The sequence below is a fragment of the Bos grunniens genome, chromosome 17 (genome assembly GCF_055505025.1).
Source record: "Bos grunniens cultivar Pamir isolate PY7600 chromosome 17, Bosgru_T2T1.0, whole genome shotgun sequence".
In the NCBI taxonomy this organism is placed as follows: domain Eukaryota; kingdom Metazoa; phylum Chordata; class Mammalia; order Artiodactyla; family Bovidae; genus Bos; species Bos grunniens.
In genome coordinates, this window is record NC_141181.1 from 43,867,097 (window position 1) to 43,887,079 (window position 19,983).

General features: G+C 39.1%; 1 protein-coding gene across 3 annotated transcripts in view; it reads right to left on the reverse strand.

Moving 5' to 3' along the window:
- Window positions 1-1,201: 1,201 nt before the first annotated feature.
- Window positions 1,202-19,983, reverse strand: part of GUCY1B1 (guanylate cyclase 1 soluble subunit beta 1) — a 62,759-nt gene continuing 43,977 nt past the window's right edge. For all 3 annotated transcript variants that reach the window (XM_086346995.1, XM_086346996.1, XM_086346997.1), the window contains 9 exons: window positions 19,014-19,244; window positions 18,473-18,589; window positions 17,618-17,751; window positions 10,832-11,029; window positions 7,641-7,878; window positions 6,476-6,616; window positions 4,444-4,598; window positions 3,831-3,957; window positions 1,202-2,413 (listed from right to left, as the gene is read on the reverse strand). In XM_086346995.1, the coding sequence (XP_086203121.1) occupies window positions 2,390-2,413; window positions 3,831-3,957; window positions 4,444-4,598; window positions 6,476-6,616; window positions 7,641-7,878; window positions 10,832-11,029; window positions 17,618-17,751; window positions 18,473-18,589; window positions 19,014-19,244 (1,365 nt within the window). In that variant the 3' untranslated portion in view covers window positions 1,202-2,389. The remainder of the gene's footprint in view (window positions 2,414-3,830; window positions 3,958-4,443; window positions 4,599-6,475; window positions 6,617-7,640; window positions 7,879-10,831; window positions 11,030-17,617; window positions 17,752-18,472; window positions 18,590-19,013; window positions 19,245-19,983) is intronic.

Consider the following 19,983-nt stretch of genomic DNA (forward strand, 5'->3'; position numbering starts at 1 on the left):
CACTGAAGTCCCAGAGTCGCTTTATTAACATAACAATAGGCGCCTTTGTCATTTTTCATCTCTTAGGAATTTCCTGTGGTTTTCGGAGCTCTGAGCCAGAAATGAGGATAGGGACTAGGACCAATCATATAGAATTTTTAATACAAATCGCAACGTCACACCCTTCAGTGACAAAGAAACAGAATACATCATCTGGTGAATCATGGATGCAAATAAAATCGAATAATGAATTGGTTCCAAAATATATTTGTGTGCGCTTAGTCCATGGCGTCACAAAGAGTTGGACATGACTCAGCAACTGAACTGACTGAGTGAGTCACTCAGTCATGTCCAACTCTTTGTGACCCAATGAATATTAACCCACCAGGCTCCTCTGTCCATGGAATTCTCCAGGCAAGAATACTGCAGTGGGTTGCCATTTACTCCTCCAGGGGATCTTCCTGATCCAGAGATGGAACCCAAGTCTCCTTCATCTCCTGCATTGGCAGGCGAATTCTTTACCATTGAGCCACCTGGTAAGCTCCCCATCCAAAAAACATAGACATATATCCTCAATTCAAAGTGAGGATCTCCTACCTTTACATAATATTTTATTCTTTTGTGTGTGTATGTGTGTGGTACACAAGAGGGCTGAACAGAAGGAAACCACAGAGAAGGGATGAATTCATTCAGCTTTAGACAAACCTTAACAAAATCCAGCTGGTTCCCTCCTCCTCTTTCTGATCCCTCCTGGTTCTCATTCTCTAAGTATTCTTTCTGTGTCTTGAACACGTTTTATCAATATGAATCATAGACTCAATGGATATGAGTTTGAGCAAGATGGTGAAGGACAGGGAAGCCTGGTGTGCCACAGTCCATGGGGTCACAAAGAGTTGGACACGACTGAGCTACTGAACAATAAAATCACTATGAATATCAAATAGTTTAGTTACTTAGACACATGTCTTTCACTCCCAAAATGTGGGAGGCTCTTCAAGAGCTGATGTCACTTCCCATGTATCTGTGTATCCACTCCCCCACCACCTAGTGCTGGTCTTGCTGCTGTCACTGTGTTGATCCTAAAGAAAAATATCATATAGGAATAGTCCTGAGGAATAGGAGCCACTCAGCTTTACCATTAAAGCAGGGATTCAAAATGAAAGTCTATCAGAGGCAAAATGATAAGACATATTTCCAGAAATGGCACTAGTCAAAAGACCAATAAGAGCATTCACATCATTTTTATTGAATCAAAAACCGTCTAGAGACAAGTGGAAAAAATAATTTATTACAGGTTCTCTTACACATGAACATGGAACATTTATACAGGTTATCAACGTGCTGATAGGAAATGCTATATTTAAAGACAAACATTTTTACACAAAAGTAGTGGTCCTGTATTTTATAAAGATAGATATTAATAAATTATCAGAGATAATGAAGAACAACAGGTGATGATTCCAACAGGAATGCACTCTATGTTGAAATTAAAGTAACTTTTCTCAAGATGGCACCCTGGATAGAATCAAGTTCTTGTGAGCTAAGACAAAGGAGCTCTTTTCTGGGAAGAAAGGGCCAAGAGGGGCTCTGACCAACCAAAACACCCCAGCTGTGCTTGCCGCTTCATCCTTGGATGTAGTTAGAGCCCCTAACGTTTACTCCAAGCTAATGCAATAGCTCATTGTGAAACAGTGCTGCCTTCACCAACAGCTGCATGAGGTTAATGAGATTTATAATGCAAAGGATACAGTGCAAAGGACAGCATTTTAGAGGAACTGTAATCACCACGTGATCTGAATGAATAGCCTAATAGTTTAATAGCAAAGAAGTATATTCTCTATTTCTGAAGGGAAATTAACATAATTCTAAATAGACACTGTTTTCTTAGCATGATATATGGAGTCTGAAAATAAATGGCATTTTTCCCCTAAAATTATGAAATCACTCCTTTAGAAAACAATTTCTATAATGATATGCACCAACACAATAAAACCTTTTTATATGTTATAGTCATTAAAATATACACATATAGAGACACTGAACAGATGTGGAAAACCATGATATATATATACACACATGGCTGAATACTGTTCAGTTTCATTTAATTAAATTCACCAAATATTTATTGGGTGCCCACTACTTGAAAACCACCATGCCAGGCGACGCGTAGTCGATCTGAAGACATGTGAAGCTCACATCAGCCACACAAAGCCAAACTTCAGATAACATACTAAACCTCAAAAATAATCAAAAGCAGAGCTAAAGTTGAATAATGAATAAGGAAAGAGATACACAGGAGAAAGGCTTGGGGAAACATGAAAAGGACGGAGGGAATCACTGGTCCTGGGCATGGCATCTGTTAGGGGTAGACTGGACCTCAACCTGCGATCTTAACCCCACAGTCCAGGATTCAGTTTTCATCCTGCTCCGTTTCCTTTAAAAAGTCAAGTAAATAGGGGATTAGTTTCCAGTGATAAGAAAGCTTGTAGGATTCCTCAAAATATTTTCTTTTTTTTTTAAATAAAATTTGCTCTGCATTCATATCTACTACTTTTTTAAGCCGTTCCCACCATCAGGTTGGCTGAAACAGCCACCCAAATAAAAGGAACAAAGCTTCAAGCAAACTAATTTATCAGAACATCTGGAAGCATGCTAGTGCCAGAGTAAATTATTTTAAGTGAAAACAGTGAAAAGAAGATAAAGATAAATATTTTACAACTTGGCATTTCATTCCTTTTACGACTTCTATTCTAAAAGCATTTTTAGGGAATGTGCACATCCAGGAAAATACATACAAGGAGTCTCTCCCCCTCTGCAGAACCAGTACATCGACAGGGAATAGAGCATCGGGCTTGTTTCTGACACAGCCCACTGAAAGAGGGGCAAGGCTGGTGGGACCTTGGTGTCGTGAGCCACGGTGGGCCATAGGACCCCCGAGCAAACCCCAGTGCTATCCCCCAGCACATGGGTTCTGGATGGAGTACAGCCATAGCATGAGCACGAATCTATAGCTTCCCTGAGGAATTATTTAGATTCTAGACATGCATAAATCACTCTTCTCTCGAGATCAGTCCTGGGTGTTCGTTGGAAGGGCTGATGCTGAAGCTGAAACTCCAATACTTTGGCCACCTAATGCGGAGTTGACACATTGGAAAAGACCTTGATGCTGGGAGGGATTGGGGGCAGGAGGAGAAGGGGACGACAGAGGATGAGATGGCTGGATGGCATCACCGACTCAATGGACATGAGTTTGAGTAAACTCCGGGAGTTGGTGATGGACAGGGAGGCCTAGTGTGCTGTGATTCATGGGGTCGTGAAGAGTCGGACACAACTGAGCGACTGAACTGAACTGAACTCCAGGAAAGACCCACCAGGGACTAGCATGTCCAAAGATCCCCAAACATTCCACAAGGTGATGGTGTGGCCTTAGAAGGATCTGGAGCATCGTGGTTAGGAAACCACCCTTGAAGATGGTCATGTTGTCTCAGCCCTGGCAGTGACCACATGGCAACCCAGGGCACTGGGGAGGGGGCCAGGGACGCCCCTCACCGCCCACTCACTTGTGGGGCTCCAGCCAGATTACGGCAGAAGAACCAAAATCAGGGCTTCTCTCTCTCCAGTGCTTTTGGTTTTAATTTCATTAAAGGACAAAACTGTCAGCCATCAGGTCTCCCCTAGCAGCTGCATTGTTCTAACCAGCTCACTAATGGGTCAGTGTTTCCGCTGCTGTACTTACAAGTTCATGTAAGCAAGAATTCTTTGCAAATGAAACATATTTTCAGAGATTATGATTTAGCTCCCCATATTCATACCCTGTCTTTAAAAAGGAATTATACTCTGATGAGTCATACCTCTGTTCCTGTATTTTTTCTGGATAGAAACCAAACTTGCATTGGCTCCTTTTTGCCCTTCATGGACACGGGGCCTCTGTGCTCCAAATGGAATTGCGGGTCTGAATTTTCTGGTGTCATGAGACATCTAGAAGGGGACAGGGAACAGGCAGAGAAGCTTGCTGTATGGTCGCACAGAGAAAGTAACATACATCAAAGTTATAAAGAGAGACAGGAATGACACACAGTAAATTATTTAAAGGTACCAAGGCTTTAGTAAAAACACCACAGCAGAAATCCCTAAGAGTATATAGAATCATTTAAAATGGAAATAATGACACAATCTTCTCAAATAAAAAATAAATAATCCCAAGACTTCCCTGGTGGTCCAGGGGTTAAGACTCCACACTCCCAATGCTGGGACCCCAGGTTTGATCCCTGGTTGGGGAACTAAGATCCCACATACCATGGTGTGACCAAAAAAAGAACAACACACCAGTTTTTTGTTTTGTTTTTGTTTAATTGATAAAAGCAGAGTTGATAACTGTAAAAGGTAATAAAATCACCCAGGGAATTAAAGCAGCTGCAAAGAGACATTTTTCAAGTCAGTAGATACCTAGATGTGTTCTCTAACCTGTATGTATATTCAGACACATTTATTTTCCCTTTTTCTCCAGTGGTTTCTGTTCGGCTTGTGAGGTTGACAGTGTTTCCAAAAAGACAGTAGCGAGGCATCCTCTGTCCTATGACTCCGGTCACTACCTCCCCTGTGTGGATCCCGATTGTTATCTGCAGAATCAAAGCTCTGGTTCAATACATTCAATAATAGGAATTATTGCTCACGCTAGACTAAAGAATTCAAAGTCATCATATAAAAATCATAAGAACTCTCTAGAACTCCAAACATATTACAGACAAAAACCCTCACAAAATCTGGCATGAGAGAAACATTCTTTGGAGCTTTCAAAAGTATGAATCTGGCCACTTACATTAGATTTAGGAAAGAGATTTTAAAAAATAAACCAGAAGGGACAGGGGGTTTTAATCTCATCCTCATGACTTTCAGCACATGGAATAAAGAAGGTAATTTCAAATAGATGGACAGATTTCCCATTTCTATGTAAGAATGTAATATAATAGGTTCAATAAAATATTAGTCTTTGTTTATACAGATGCCAAAAGGCACATGAAATGATGTTCAACATCACTAATTATTAGAGAAATGCAAATCAAAACTACAATGAAGTATCAGTTCACACTGGTCAGAACAGCCATCATTAAAAAGTCTACAAATAACAAATACTGGAGAGGGTGTGGAGAAAATGGAACCCTCCTACACTGTTGCTGGGAATATAAGTTGGTGCAGCCCCTATGGAGAACAGTATGGAGGTTCCTTAAAAAACTAAAAATAGATCTGCCATATGATCCAGCAATCCCTCTGTGGGGCACACATCCAAAGAAAACTTTAATTCAAATACATATAACACAATGGAGTATTACTCAGCCATTAAAAAGAATACATTTGAATTAGTTCTAATGAGGTGGATGAAACTGGAGCCTTTTATGTGGAGTGAAGTAAGCCAGAAAGAAAAGCACCAATACAGTATACTAACGCATATATATGGAATTTAGAAAGATGGTAACAATAACCCTGTGTACGAGACAGCAAAAGAGACACTGATGTATAGAACAGTCTTTTGGACTCTGTGGGAGAGGGAGAGGGTGGGATGATTTGGGAGAGTGGCATTGAAATACGTATAATATCATATATGGAATGAGTCGCCAGTCCAGGTTCGATGAACGATACTGGATGCTTGGGGCTGGTGCACCAGGATGACCCAGAGGGATGGTATGGGCGGGGAGGAGGGAGGAGGGTTCAGGATGGGGAACACATGTATACCTGTGGCAGATTCATTTCGATATTTGGCAAAACCAATACAATATTGTAAAGTTTAAAAATAAAATAAAAAAAAATACACATGCACCTCAATGTTCATAGAAGCACTGTTTACGACAACCAGGACACAGAAGCAACTTAAGTGTCCACTGAGAGATGAATGGATAGGGAAGATGTAGTATATATATACAATACAATTTTACTCAGCCATAAGAAGAATTAAATAATGCCATTTGCAGCAACATGGAGGGACCAAGCATAGGAAGTGAAGTCAAAGACAAATATCATATGATACCGTTCATATGTGGAATCTAAAATTTGACACAAATGAACTTATCCCGAAACAGAAACAGACTCATAGACATAGAGAACAGACCCGTGGTTACCAAAGAGGAAAGGGGGTGGAGGAGGGATAAAATAGGAGTTTGGGATTAGCAGATACACACCACTATATATAAAATAGATACACAACAAGGACCTACTGAATAGCACAGAGAACTCTACTCAATATCCTGAATTAAACCATAATGGAAAAGAATGTGAAAAAAAACGCACATACATATGTATATAACTGAATCATATTGCTGTACAGTAGAAACTAACACAACATTGTAAAATATACTTCAATTAAAAAAACATTAAAAATATTTAATCTTTGTTGTCAAGATGCAATTCCTTATGCATAATGAATGACTAGCTGGTCAAGAATATAAATCAGTTGTACAAAAGGCCTATTACGACCATTAAAATACATGTTTTACCTACTAACCTGAACAGATTCACCATCTACTTGGACCTGGCCAGCAATCTCCATCATATCCAAGGCCAGGTGGCAGATGGACCGTGCGTGGTGGATGCATGGCTCCGGCAGCCCGCTCACTGTCATGTACTTGTCCCCGACAGTCTCCACCTGGTAGGGTGCAGACCGGTTAGTACAAGCATGACTGATTCATGTGCCACCCTTACACAAAACATGCTTTTCCATTTGCCATCAATAACTTTCAACTTTCCTCCCCCGACTCTCTTAAAATTCTAATATATTCGATGCCAACAAGAAGAAAACTGGTCAGTATTTAAAATGTACACAACTGGCACTTGAAGTCTGATTACAGGCAGGGACAGAACACAATATTAGTTTTCTTCTAGTAAGTCCTAGTTTCTCACCTTAGACATCCTTAGGACCCAGCAGAATAATTTATGACCCTATTCCCCCTCAAAACAGTGATGGTTTGATGGGCCAAAGCACCACTTCCCTAAGTTCAGTGGTTCATCCAGGTCATTAACCATTTATCTTTATGATGTGCTCACACCGTGTTACATTGTTCCTCAGGAAATGGCCATAAAAATAAATAGTCCCTGTGGCACTGCTATGACTCCAGATGCCTGGGGATGGTTTAGTTCACATTCTTGCCTTTACTAAGCAATATTCCATGGACTTCATTTTTTCAATGTTATAATTTTTTTCTAACTGAAACCATGGGCAGAAATGCCTTATGACTGTTTATTTCCAGTTGATGTTATCTAAAAGCAGGTCTGAGTCCCTGGCACCCCTCCTATGCTCCATGACTTCTCTACGGTGCAAAACATTTATACCTTTCAGTAAAAATATCTCTGGCAGGGCACTGAAACAAATGCTACGTTTATGTTATGTGTGATAAACCACGTGTACAGATTTATTCACATAAGTGCAAATAAGTTGCTAAATATTTTAACTAGGGAAGCATCTGCTCCATTCATTTGAGTTACAGGGAAGAGACTATTTTAGAACAAGAGGTAATTATTTAAGAAAATGGTAAACAATGAATGCATGAGAGCTGACTGTACCCAGGCTGCAGGGCTACAGTCAGGGACTGTGACTGCCACGCCATTGGAAGACAGGGTCTGAAAATTCAGAGTAATGAATGGCACTGCTTTCGGACAGGGCATGGACTTGCCTTATAAACAAATGGATTTTTCCGGGAGTCCGTCAGAGTGTCAAATCTAGTGTAGAGGTCATTGAGGAGGTTGACAATCTTCATGGCCCCTTCCCCAGACGCGTGCTTGCTGCAGAAAGCATTGAAGCCCACAATGCCGCTGAAGAGGATAGTCACGTTGTCATATCTCTTTGCGGGCACCGGACGCTTGTGCCTCAGCTCGTTGGCCACAGATGGAGGAAGCACAGAATACAGCAACCTGAGATCAGGACAGAGCCATCATGAGAGATGCTGAGAGCTGCTTTAGTGCTTCTACTGCCCACTTTAGAGACTTCGGTGCCATATGCACAGTGAAGGCTCTGCTAGCACACTCATCATTAGCCACATTTATAAGTCAAGGCTAGAAAATATAAATAATTGGTTTGTTATAAACCAATCCAAACATCTCCCAATCCAAACCAATTCAAAGTATATCAAAATACACCAAACAAAACAACCAGACAAAACAAAGGACAGACACCAGGAAGCTGAAGTTGTTCTGTGCGCCTTGGGTTTCAGCACTCCAACTGTGACATTCATGGGATGAGAGAAGTCATCCCAGCATTTAGCTCTGCGGTGTGGCGGTGGTGGTGGAGTCGCTAAGTCGTGTCTGACTCTCGCAACACCATGGGCTCCCAGGGACACATTCACCTCTCAGGGGCAAGCTGCCTGCCTCAACATTTGTCACCTGACATGAAAAGAAACAGATTTCCCCAACAAGGACCTACTGTACAGCACAGGGAACTATACTCAACATTTTTTAATAATCTATAAAGAATCTGAAAAAGAATACACATGTGTAAATGAATCACTGTGTTGTAGACCTGAAACTAACATAACACTGTAAATCAACTAGACTTCAATAAAAGAAAGGAAGGACAGGAGGAAGAAAGAAAACAGATTTTCCTTCCTGCCTCACTTCTCTGTGGAAGAAACTGATAAAGCAGGTAAGAAACTGGTCTAGGAAAGAAAAGATCTCATTTTCATTGACAATCCTAAGACCAGGCCGATGGCACAAGACGACATTGGCATGCGGAGGAGAGAAGCAAGCACACAGGAGGTGAGAGCTGAGACCTGAGAGTCTCCTGGACCAGACAACTGGAGGAGCAAACGACACCTCCCAGCCTATTTCTCCCCGAAGCCAGCTGTCACTCAGGGCTAGGTTTAAGAAGCTGAGGTCACGTTTTTTTCCTAGCTCCAGTGGAATTTCTTCAGTCTTTCATTTTCGCTCTCAAACACAGAACATTTTATAAAATGCTTTAAGGCTATTTTGAATATTACATGTGAACAGTAGCATGACTTCATTTCAACGAAAATTAGTAGTCAACGTTTATAATTAAATCACTTTGAAAATCAAATATCAACAAAGAGAGAAACCTAGGTGATTTTCCAATTTAACAGCTGAGCAGGATCTGAGAAACTCAAACTTAATAAATCCAGATGACTTTGAGCCTCAGTTCTTAAGCACTATCTCACAATGTATTATTTTTCATGAAGGAAGCTGTTCCACATACTAAAATATACAATTCTGAGTTGTTTCTTGAGCAGTAGGAGGGATTTTGAGTACCTGCCTCATCCCGTATACTTCAGGAGATTTGAAAAATACCTGGAAAGACTAAGGGGTTAGGGCTTCAAGGAAAGTAAAGTGATCTCAAATAAACTATTATTTTCATCTTCATTATACAGAGTAGGAGAAGTGAAGGAAGAGGCTAAGGACGAAGATAGACATTCACCTGGATTCTTTATCCATCTATGCTGTTGACAAACAGTTGACATGTTTACCTTGCATCCATCCATGGGCAACAACACATGTATCAGTGTAAGAAAGTCTGATTAGACACCAGACATCACAGGAAGTGATTCTGCTACCAATGCTATGATGTCAAGTAGAGTGAAATAGTCCTACAGGAAGGAAGGTCAGGTCAATTCTCTAAGATTGCTTCCTATTATACAAATGTTAAAAATGAACACATAAGACCCTGGGTAAAATTTTCTTATGCAAGTCAGTGATTTTGTTCTTTTAATTAATTTTAATTAATATACTTCTAATATATCTCTATTCCTCAAGCAAGGCCAAGTGGTATGCACAATGTGTATTTGTTTAAATAAATTACTTGAAAATTAAATACGATCTTAAATGTCATTTGCCCACTATTTCAAAATTTAAAGCACCGTTCATAGTTTTGTATAGTTTTGTATTTTGATACTTTTGTTCGTGAGTCAAATTACAGATGTAATCACTGTCATCATAGATGACACTACAGTCTATCAGATTCATATCTGCCAAATTCTAAAATAATTTGGCATTCAAGAACTCTTTGAAAATATAATGGCCAAATCTAAGCTCACTGTTCAGTGTACCCCAGCACCTGGCAGCCCTGGCACAGAGAGGATTCTCGGTACACACTCCAGTGTGAAGAAATGGATGAACGGGCAGTCAGACTTGAAACATGCACTTGCGTTATTCTAATGATTTGCAGAGACATGATTTGTCGTATATTCTTTCAGCTTGGTTTGTAAAATTAGAAGACATATCCCCATTACTATTATGACTGATTTCTTTCTGTGTACCTGACAGATTTAAGTGACGTGCAAGAGTTTATTTATTTAGGACTCCATAACTGCGACAGGTTCCACAACTTGGAGTCTTTGTACAGAGAAGAACCCTTGTATGCTATTACTATTCAATCACTGAAGCGATGTTGCCTTGAAGCCTAAATTATATGTAATGTCCCATCTCTGGGCACTTTGCCTCCCGGGTGATAAGCATTAAGCTAAAATATCTTTATTCAGCTCACAGGAAATGTCCTGACAAGGCCCACCTGTGAGTGGCAGCAGGCAAGAAGAAATTAACACACCCCCTCTGGAGGCTGCTGGGAACCAGGAAACGCTTGGCTTGAGTCCCTCCCCTTTAAATTAAAAGAGCCTGAATTCTAACTCAGGCAAGACAGGTCTTTGGGACATGAGTTCACCATCTGCTCCATCTGCTGGCTTTCATAATTAAGTCTCTGTTCCTTGCCCCAACACCGCATCTCTGGATTTACTGGCCTATCATGCGGCGAGTAACCTGAGCTTGGACCTAGTCACAGTCTGTCAGCCTTAACCACACGAGAGCCGCCGAATCCACCATGCAGGACAGCCCTGTTGTCTGTAACCACAGGTTACATTCTTACGTGTCCGTCTTTTTCTTTTCATCTTCCAGGGCTCGTAACGTGAGCTGCAGCCTGTCTGTGAGGATTTCCAGTTCCTGGGTCAGCTTGTACTCCTCTCTGAACTGCTCTCCCAGGAGCACGAGGTCCCGAGTGGCATCGTGCAGAGGGATGTCACTCAGGTACAGCCCTCGCCGGGTCAGGTCGTCCAGGTTCATGACACTGTCATAAGAAGAAGGACACACAGTCAGACTCCATGCTTCCATGGCAACACCACATGGTTTCCGTCAAGGAGTCTAATCCTGCCACTGCGTGCCATTCAAAAGGTCAGGCTGAAGAAAACTCAGATAAAAGCAAGAGGAATATGACTTCATTCTTCTTAATATGTAAACATCTATCAAAGAGAAGTGAACTTGAAATGCAGTTGTGCCAAACTGCAATTTTTTTTATGCCGTCAGCCTAAATTAAAAGAAAATGTGAAAAGTTGCCTTATGAAACCCACTCAAGTTTTCTTCTCAAGGCTGTTATTACTTATTATTGCCAGAGGTTTTCCTCACTATAAAGAAATGAAGAAAAAGTTATCTTGGGAATTCCCTGGCAGTCCAGTGGGGAAGACTTTGCCTTCCAGTGCAGGGGTGCGGGTTTGATCCCTGGTTGAGAAGCAAAGATCCCACATGCTTTGAGGCCAAAAAAACAAAACATAAAACAGAAGCAATGTTGTAACAAATTCAACAAAGACTTTACAAATGGTCCACATCAAAAAAACAATCTTTAAAAAAAAGTTATCTTTCCTCTCTTTTACAAGGATAACAATGCTTCTTCTACAAAACTAGTTGATTGTCATCTTAGGGGATCTATGACTCTTGAACCTAGTTGTTTTCTCTTTCAGACACGATGACTGGAGGTTGACACCAGATTTATGACTCATCTTCAACATGAATTTTCTGTACTCTTGACTTCTAACATGTATTTTTACACACTACTCTAATTTCTGGCTCCACTTTCTTCTGTTACTCTTATTTTCTTTGGCTTATTTGTTTCATCTATTTTTGCTGAATTTTATGCATCTTTGTGACTTGTCATTTTTAGAAAATGTAATATTTATTGATTCAGTGAAGATCTGGTAAATTAAAAAGTAGACTGTTTTTTAAAAATTTAGACTTTGGTTAAAATATCTTAAGGTTACATTATTGGCTTTAATTATTTAAATGCCAAATAATTATTTCCAGTCATTCATAATAATAATTTCTCTAAACTGACATAATTGTGTTATAAATTTATTGAAGAATTTTGGGTGAATAAAATGTCTCCCTGAAATATATTCTCAGAATGTCCATTAAAAAGGCAAAAATAAGCACACCAGTAAAGGAAAATAAAACACAAAGAGTCCACTATTGACACACACCCCTCAGGAAAGAAGCCAGATCATCCACCAGTGGTTTCAAGACCAGCCAATTAGTAGAGAAAAAAAAGTCTATAAGTTTAAACTGAAAATGAATCACTAAAATGCTCATATTGAGAGAGAACATCAAATCATGTCATTGTTCAAAAAACTTACTATTATCTTAATGAGCTGTGTGCTTAGTTGCTCAGTTGTGTCCAACTCTTTGCAACCCCATGGACTGTATGTAGCCTGCTAGGCTCCTCTGTCCATGGGATTCTCTAGGCAAGAATACTGGAGTGGGTTGCCATGCTCTCCTCCAGGGCGTCTTTCCGACCCAGGAATCAAACCTGGGTCTCCTGCATTGGAAGCGGATTCTTTATCAGCTAAGCTACCAGGGAAGCCCAAAACTATCCTATCCTCTTGGAACTATACATTTTACAAGTTAAAGTGCGTTTAGTTGATCTCTTATGGAATGTGAGTACCAATTTTTTTATACACACGAGCAGTTCCCATATAAGAAGGCTTCTCAGGTGCCTCAGTGGTAAAGACTACACCTGCCAATGCAGGAGACTCAAGAGACTCAGGTTCAATCCCTGGGTCGGGAAGATCCCCTGGAGGAGAAAATGGCAACCTACTCAAGAATCCCATGAACAGAGGAACCTGGCAGGCTACAGTCCACAGGGTAGGAAAGAGTCGGACACGACTGAGTGAGCACACCCACACACACAAGTCCCATATAACAACTGGTGATTATATTACTATGTATCCTATTTCTGCATATGGTAATTAGCAAGTGGACTCCAAATTTCTGCCTGTACTTCCAAAGAAACCATTCTCTCCATGAATAAGAACTGTCTCTATTTAAAAGTTATCTTTCTACCAATGCTCAACTTGGAAAAAGGCAGAAGGAAAAGACATTTATTGATAGCAGATGCAAATACAGTTTGATCAATGGAGGTTATTAATAAAAAACATGAGTTTATATTCCCTAATTTTGTCTCTCTTATTTTCATAATATATTCTCAGGGGAAAAACCCCATCATTAGTCTTATATAATCTCTAATACCAGATTTGTTATTATAATAATTATTATTATATTAATATATTTATAATAATTATTAAAAATTTAAAGAAGCCTGTTACAAAATCCATTAATTTTTTCAGAAATTTTGAAACAATATTGTCAAGTGAAAACTGATTATTTGGACTTTAAATTTTTGATCAACATATGGAGGCTGAACAACACACTGCTGAATAACCAACAAATCACAGAAGAAATCAAAAAAGAAATCAAAATTTGCATAGAAATGAATGAAAATGAAAACACAATAACCCAAAACCTGTGGGACACTGTAAAAGCAATCCTAAGGGGAAAGTTCATAGCAATACAGGCATACCTCAAGAAACAAGAAAAAGGTCAAATAAATAACCTAACTCTACACCTAAAGCAACTAGAAAAGGAAGAAATGAAGAACCCCAGGGTTAGTAGAAAGAAAGAAATCTTAAAAATTAGGGCAGAAATAAATGCAAAAGAAACAACAGAGACCATAGCAAAAATCAACAAAACCAAAAGCTGGTTCTTTGAAAGGATAAATAAAATTGACAAACCATTAGCCAGACTCATCAAGAAACAAAGGGAGAAAAATCAAATCAATAAAATTAGAAACAAAAATGGAGAGATCACAACAGACAACACAGAAATACAAAGGATCATAAGAGACTACTATCAACAATTATATGCCAATAAAATGGACAACGTGGAAGAAATGGACAAATTCTTCGAAAAGTACAACTTTCCAAAACTGGACCAGGAAGAAATAGAAAATCTTAACAGACCCATCACAAGCACGGAAATTGAAACTGTAATCAAAAATCTTCCAGCAAACAAAAGCCCAGGTCCAGACAGCTTCACAGCTGAATTCTACCAAAAATTTAGAGAAGAGCTAACACCCAACCTACTCAAACTCTTCCAGAAAACTGCAGAGGAAGGTAAACTTCCAAACACATTCTATGAGGCCACCATCACCCTAATACCGAAACCTGACAAAGATCCCACAAAAAAAGAAAACTACAGGCCAATATCACTGATGAACATAGATGCAGAAATCCTTAACAAAATTCTAGCAATCAGAATCCAACAACACATTAAAAAGATCATACACCATGACCAAGTGGGCTTTATCCCAGGGATGCAAGGATTCTTCAATATCTACAAATCAATCAATGTAATACACCACATTAACAAATTGAAAAATAAAAACCATATGATTATCTCAATAGATGCAGAGAAAGGTTTTGACAAAATTCAACATCCATTTATGATAAGAACTCTCCAGAAAGCAGGAATAGAAGGAACATACCTCAACATAATAAAAGCTATATATGACAAACCGACAGCAAACATTATCCTCAATGGTGAAAAATTGAAAGCATTTCCTCTAAAGTCAGGAACAAGACAAGGGTGCCCACTTTCACCATTACTATTCAACATAGTTTTGGAAGTTTTGGCCACAGCAATCAGAGCAGAAAAAGAAATAAAAGGAATCCAAATTGGAAAAGAAGAAGTAAAACTCTCACTGTTTGCAGATGACATGATCCTCTACATAGAAAACCCTAAAGACTCCACCAGAAAATTACTAGAAATAATCAATGACTATAGTAAAGTTGCAGGATATAAAATCAACACACAGAAATCCCTTGCATTCCTATACACTAATAATGAGAAGACAGAAAGAGAAATTAAGGAAACAATTCCATTCACCATTGCAACGGAAAGAATAAAATACTTAGGAATATATCTACCTAAAGAAACTAAAGACCTATATATAGAAAACTATAAAACACTGGTGAAAGAAATCAAAGAGGACACTAATAGATGGAGAAATATACCATGTTCATGGATTGGAAGAATCAATATAGTGAAAATGAGTATACTACCCAAAGCAATTTATAGATTCAATGCAATCCCTATCAAGCTACCAACGGTATTCTTCACAGAGCTAGAACAAATAATTTCACAATTTGTATGGAAATACAAAAAAACTCAAATAGCCAAAGCTATCTTGAGAAAGAAGAATGGAACTGGAGGAATCAACCTGCCTGACTTCAGGCTCTACTACAAAGCCACAGTCATCAAGACAGTATGGTACTGGCACAAAGACAGAAATATAGATCAATGGAACAAAATAGAAAGCCCAGAGATAAATCCATGCACATATGGACACCTTATCTTTGACAAAGGAGGCAAGAATATACAATGGAGGAGAGACAATCTCTTTAACAAGTGGTGCTGGGAAAACTGGTGGACCACTTGTAAAAGAATGAAACTAGAACACTTTCTAACACCATACACAAAAATAAACTCAAAATGGATTAAAGATCTAAACATAAGACCAGAAAATATAAAACTCCTAGAGGAGAACATAGGCAAAACACTCTCCGACATACATCACAGCAGGATCCTCTATGACCCACCTCCCAGAATATTGGAAATAAAAGCAAAAATAAACAAATGGGACCTAATTAAAATTAAAAGCTTCTACACAACAAAGGAAACTATAAGCAAGGTGAAAAGACAGCCTTCAGAATGGGAGAAAATAATAGCAAATGAAGCAACAGACAAACAACTAATCTCAAAAATATACAAGCAACACCTACAGCTCAATTCCAGAAAAATAAATGACCCAATCAAAAAATGGGCCAAAGAACTAAATAGACATTTCTCCAAAGAAGACATACAGATGGCTAACAAACACATGAAAAGGTGCTCAACATCACTCATTATCAGAGAAATGCAAATCAAAACCACTATGAGGTACCATTTCACGCCAGTCAGAACGGCTGTGATCCAAAAGTCTACAAACAATAAATGCTGGAGAGGGTGTGGAGAAAAGGGAACCCTCTTACACTGTTGGTGGGAATGCAAACTAGTACAGCCACTATGGAGAACAGTGTGGAGATTCCTTAAAAAACTGGAATAGAACTGCCTTATGATCCAGCAATCCCACTGCTGGGCATACACACTGAGGAAACCAGAAGGGAAAGAGACACGTGTACCCCAATGTTCATCACAGTACTGTTTATAATAGCCAGGACATGGAAGCAACCTAGATGTCCATCAGCAGATGAATGGATAAGACAGCTGTGGTACATATACACAATGGAGTATTACTCAGCCATTAAAAAGAATACATTTGAATCAGTTCTAATGAGGTGGATGAAACTGGAGCCTATTATACAGAGTGAAGTAAGCCAGAAGGAAAAACACCAATACAGTATACTAATGCATATATATGGAATTTAGAAAGATGGTAACAATAACCCTGTGTACGAGACAGCAAAAGAGACACTGATGTATAGAACAGTCTTTTGGACACTGTGGGAGAGGGAGAGGGTGGGATGATTTGGGAGAATGGCATTGAAATATGTATAATATCATATATGAAACGAGTTGCCAGTCCAGGTTCGATGCACGATACTGGATGCTTGGGGCTGGTGCACTGGGACGACCCAGAGGGATGGTATGGGGAGGGAGGAGGGAGGAGGGTTCAGGATGGGGAACACATCCTGTGGCAGATTCATTTCGATATTTGGCAAAACCAATACAATATTGTAAAGTTTAAAAATAAAATAAAATTTAAAAAAAATAAAATAAACCAATTTTTGATCAATAGCCCTCCAAAACATGCTTTGTCAACTGTTACTAAATAATATGCATACATTTTGGCTATACAAATTAAAAATGTACAAAATATTACCTAAAAACAAATTTTGTAATTATCTATTTCTACTGTTCTAACATAAATTTAAACACACATTACTTACTCTGAATTCCCACGCATCTTTTAGAAAAGTGCTTTGTCAAACTATAAAAATACCAGCCTACAGTTGTACTTCCCTCTGATGTTTACTATGTCACATAATTCACATAAATTTTAACTTAATACTGCATCGTGCATAGTGCATCTCAGTTAAAGTAGAAAAATGTTTTTAACATAAAATAGTTTAAATCCAGAAATCATTAGAAAAGTAATTTCTTGGTGCCAAATACACCTGTGTATTTATGCCATCGCATTATTAATAAATGCTTTGTAGACTTGTTTTCTCCGTGATGCCTCTCTGGAAGGTACAAAACTACAGAATTAGCCAACTTCAGATTACATATCCTCTGACCTAAAGGCATAAACACTCAACAGATTGATTAAGATGTGGCAAATAAAAGAGAATACATAATTTCTTCTGAGTTACTATACAAGTTCAAAGAATTTATCCTTGTTATAGAGAGAATAAGGATAATTCTCCTTGTCTAAGAAGAGTTGTAAAATCTAAGTATACTTTGTAGAAACAATTGAATAAAATGTTACTGAATTTCCTTTTAGCAAAAGATGGGTGCTTATATCCATTATAATTCATCTAAAAGTGATTACCTTGGTGAGCACAGGAAAAGTATGCTGTCTGCTTCGGGCAAGTAGATCATCTGACCCTTGAGCCGTAAGCAGCTGATTTCAGTGCCCGTCAGCTCATCCTCACACTCTGATTTCTCTACATCCAACAACCCTTCCTGGAAAAGGCAAGACACACAGGCAACACGGGCATCTCTCCCAAGAAGGGCACAGGGACCTCATTCCCACCAAACCATAAGGGAGAACAGGAAACCAGGCAGAACGGAAGAGGCCTTTCACCAGAGTCTGCCAGGTAACAACCAGACAACCTGACATCACTGCAGAAATGCAAACTGAACCCACGAAGACAGGAGCTTTGCTACTTTGACATCCTTGTGGAAAGCTTCCGTGACTCATTTCTGATTTTCCATGGAGCAGATGGTAAAGAATCAGTCTGCAATGTGGGAGACCTGGGTTTGATCACTGGGTTAGGAAGATCCCCTGGAGAAGGACATAGCAACCCACTCTACTCTTCTTGTCTGAAAAGTCCCATAGAGGAGCCTGGCAGGCTACTGTCCACTGGGGTCGCAAACAGATGGATACAACTGAGCAACTAAGCATGACTGGTCCACTGATGTGTGACTGGCCCATCCAGGCAAGGCATTTTCAAAATTCACTTCTGTTCATTTTAATCCATGACTAGAATCCCACTGCTCCTCAGACAACCCCCAATTTAGCACCATTGCTTTTGAAACAGGACTCCCTTCGGGGTCTGGTTTTGCTCTCTCTACACCTTCTGAATCTCACAGAATGTTTTTGTAGCTAATTATCCCTGTGGAACATTTCTAACCTGTAACAAACCTTACTTCTTCATATTGAGTGAAATAACATCTTGATTACCTTGCTTCTCAACACGAAGACTGTATTGATGTGTGAGAGGATTCCATGGAAACTGATGTCAATGTGAGGACGGACCAGGGAGAAGACAGACAGGAGGCTGCAGTTCCCAGGCTGGAGCTAAAATGTAGATGAAAAGAAAAGGGCACTTAATTAGCACTTTGGTGTATTTTAAATTCCTTTCTTTTGCCTAAAAGTGTCAATTGATTTTGAACATTATTTTCAGACAGCAGATAAACAGTGACTATTTGCTCAATGATGAGTAAATTAAGTGAAAGCTGATTGTTACTGAAAAGTCATTTTCTCATGAAAACAAGACCACTATTCCTGCAAAATTCCCCCACTGCTCTTGTGATTAAAAGAGAGGGAAAAAAAAGTAGCTGTCCCAGGCAAAGTTGCAGTATGCTCAAACATACTGAGTTTACAGTTATAGCACTTCTGTGATGTATCAAGTGCTCCATGTTCCCTGACAGATAAACAGAGGTTGAGTGAATCAGTGGCCATGTATAACAGTAGCATTCCCAGGGAATGTAATCTCCTTTACCTGGGGAAGGACTCTGTAGATGGCATTGCCACACTGAGTGACCACAAGATCCCTGTCAAATATGATGTGAAAGGGAAAGGCTTTGCAGAACGTATACGGGCTGATGCGTGATTCCTGGGTACCGTTTTCTTCAAATCTGTCAAGATCTTCATAAAAATCCTCTTCTTTTGACTCTTTTTCTTCAATCAAAAATTGAGTATGATCACATTCTTCATTTCTTTGTTGAATAACCTGGATGCCAAAGAGATAAATGGTGCTAACTGTCTGGCATTTCCATTTGGTTACAATATTTAAATACCTAAGAAATTGGTAATGAAAACCACATTTAGAAGGTTAATTTTAAAGATTTAAAATATGCAAATACTATATATGCCTAATATAGAAAACTATATTTGGATACTGACTTAGGAAATTTGAAGACAATAATTATTCACAGTAAAACTGCAAATCTGGTACGAGTCCCCTAGTGGTCCATGCAGCATCTTCAGTAGAATCTGGAGTAAAGCACCCCCTGTCCCCATAGGCTCAGTGTCCCCTCAAGCCAGGCACACACTTATGGTAAATGACGTACACATCAGACAGAGCAGTACTGTTTAATATGATAAAAAATGTTGTGTGGAAACAGAGGAAAACTAAATGATAGAAATACATATCTTAAAATATATGTGATGTCTTTTTTATCTATCAACTGGCAAGTATATAAAACTACAGTGCCATATTAGGTAGGACACAGAAAAAAAGAGTCATTTCATACATCACTAATGGAAGGGTAGTTTGATTAGTCTTTCTGAAGGATAGATTGACAATAAGCATAAAAATCCCCCTCCTCAAATTATATTCTTTGATTTAATTCTAAGTCTATAAGTTTATTTTATGGGAGTAATCCTGATTATGAGTGAAACTCTCTTATTTAAAAAATAACGCTCGCTCTCTCTCCTGCGTGCTGGGGTGCTCTTCTCTTCATGTCTTT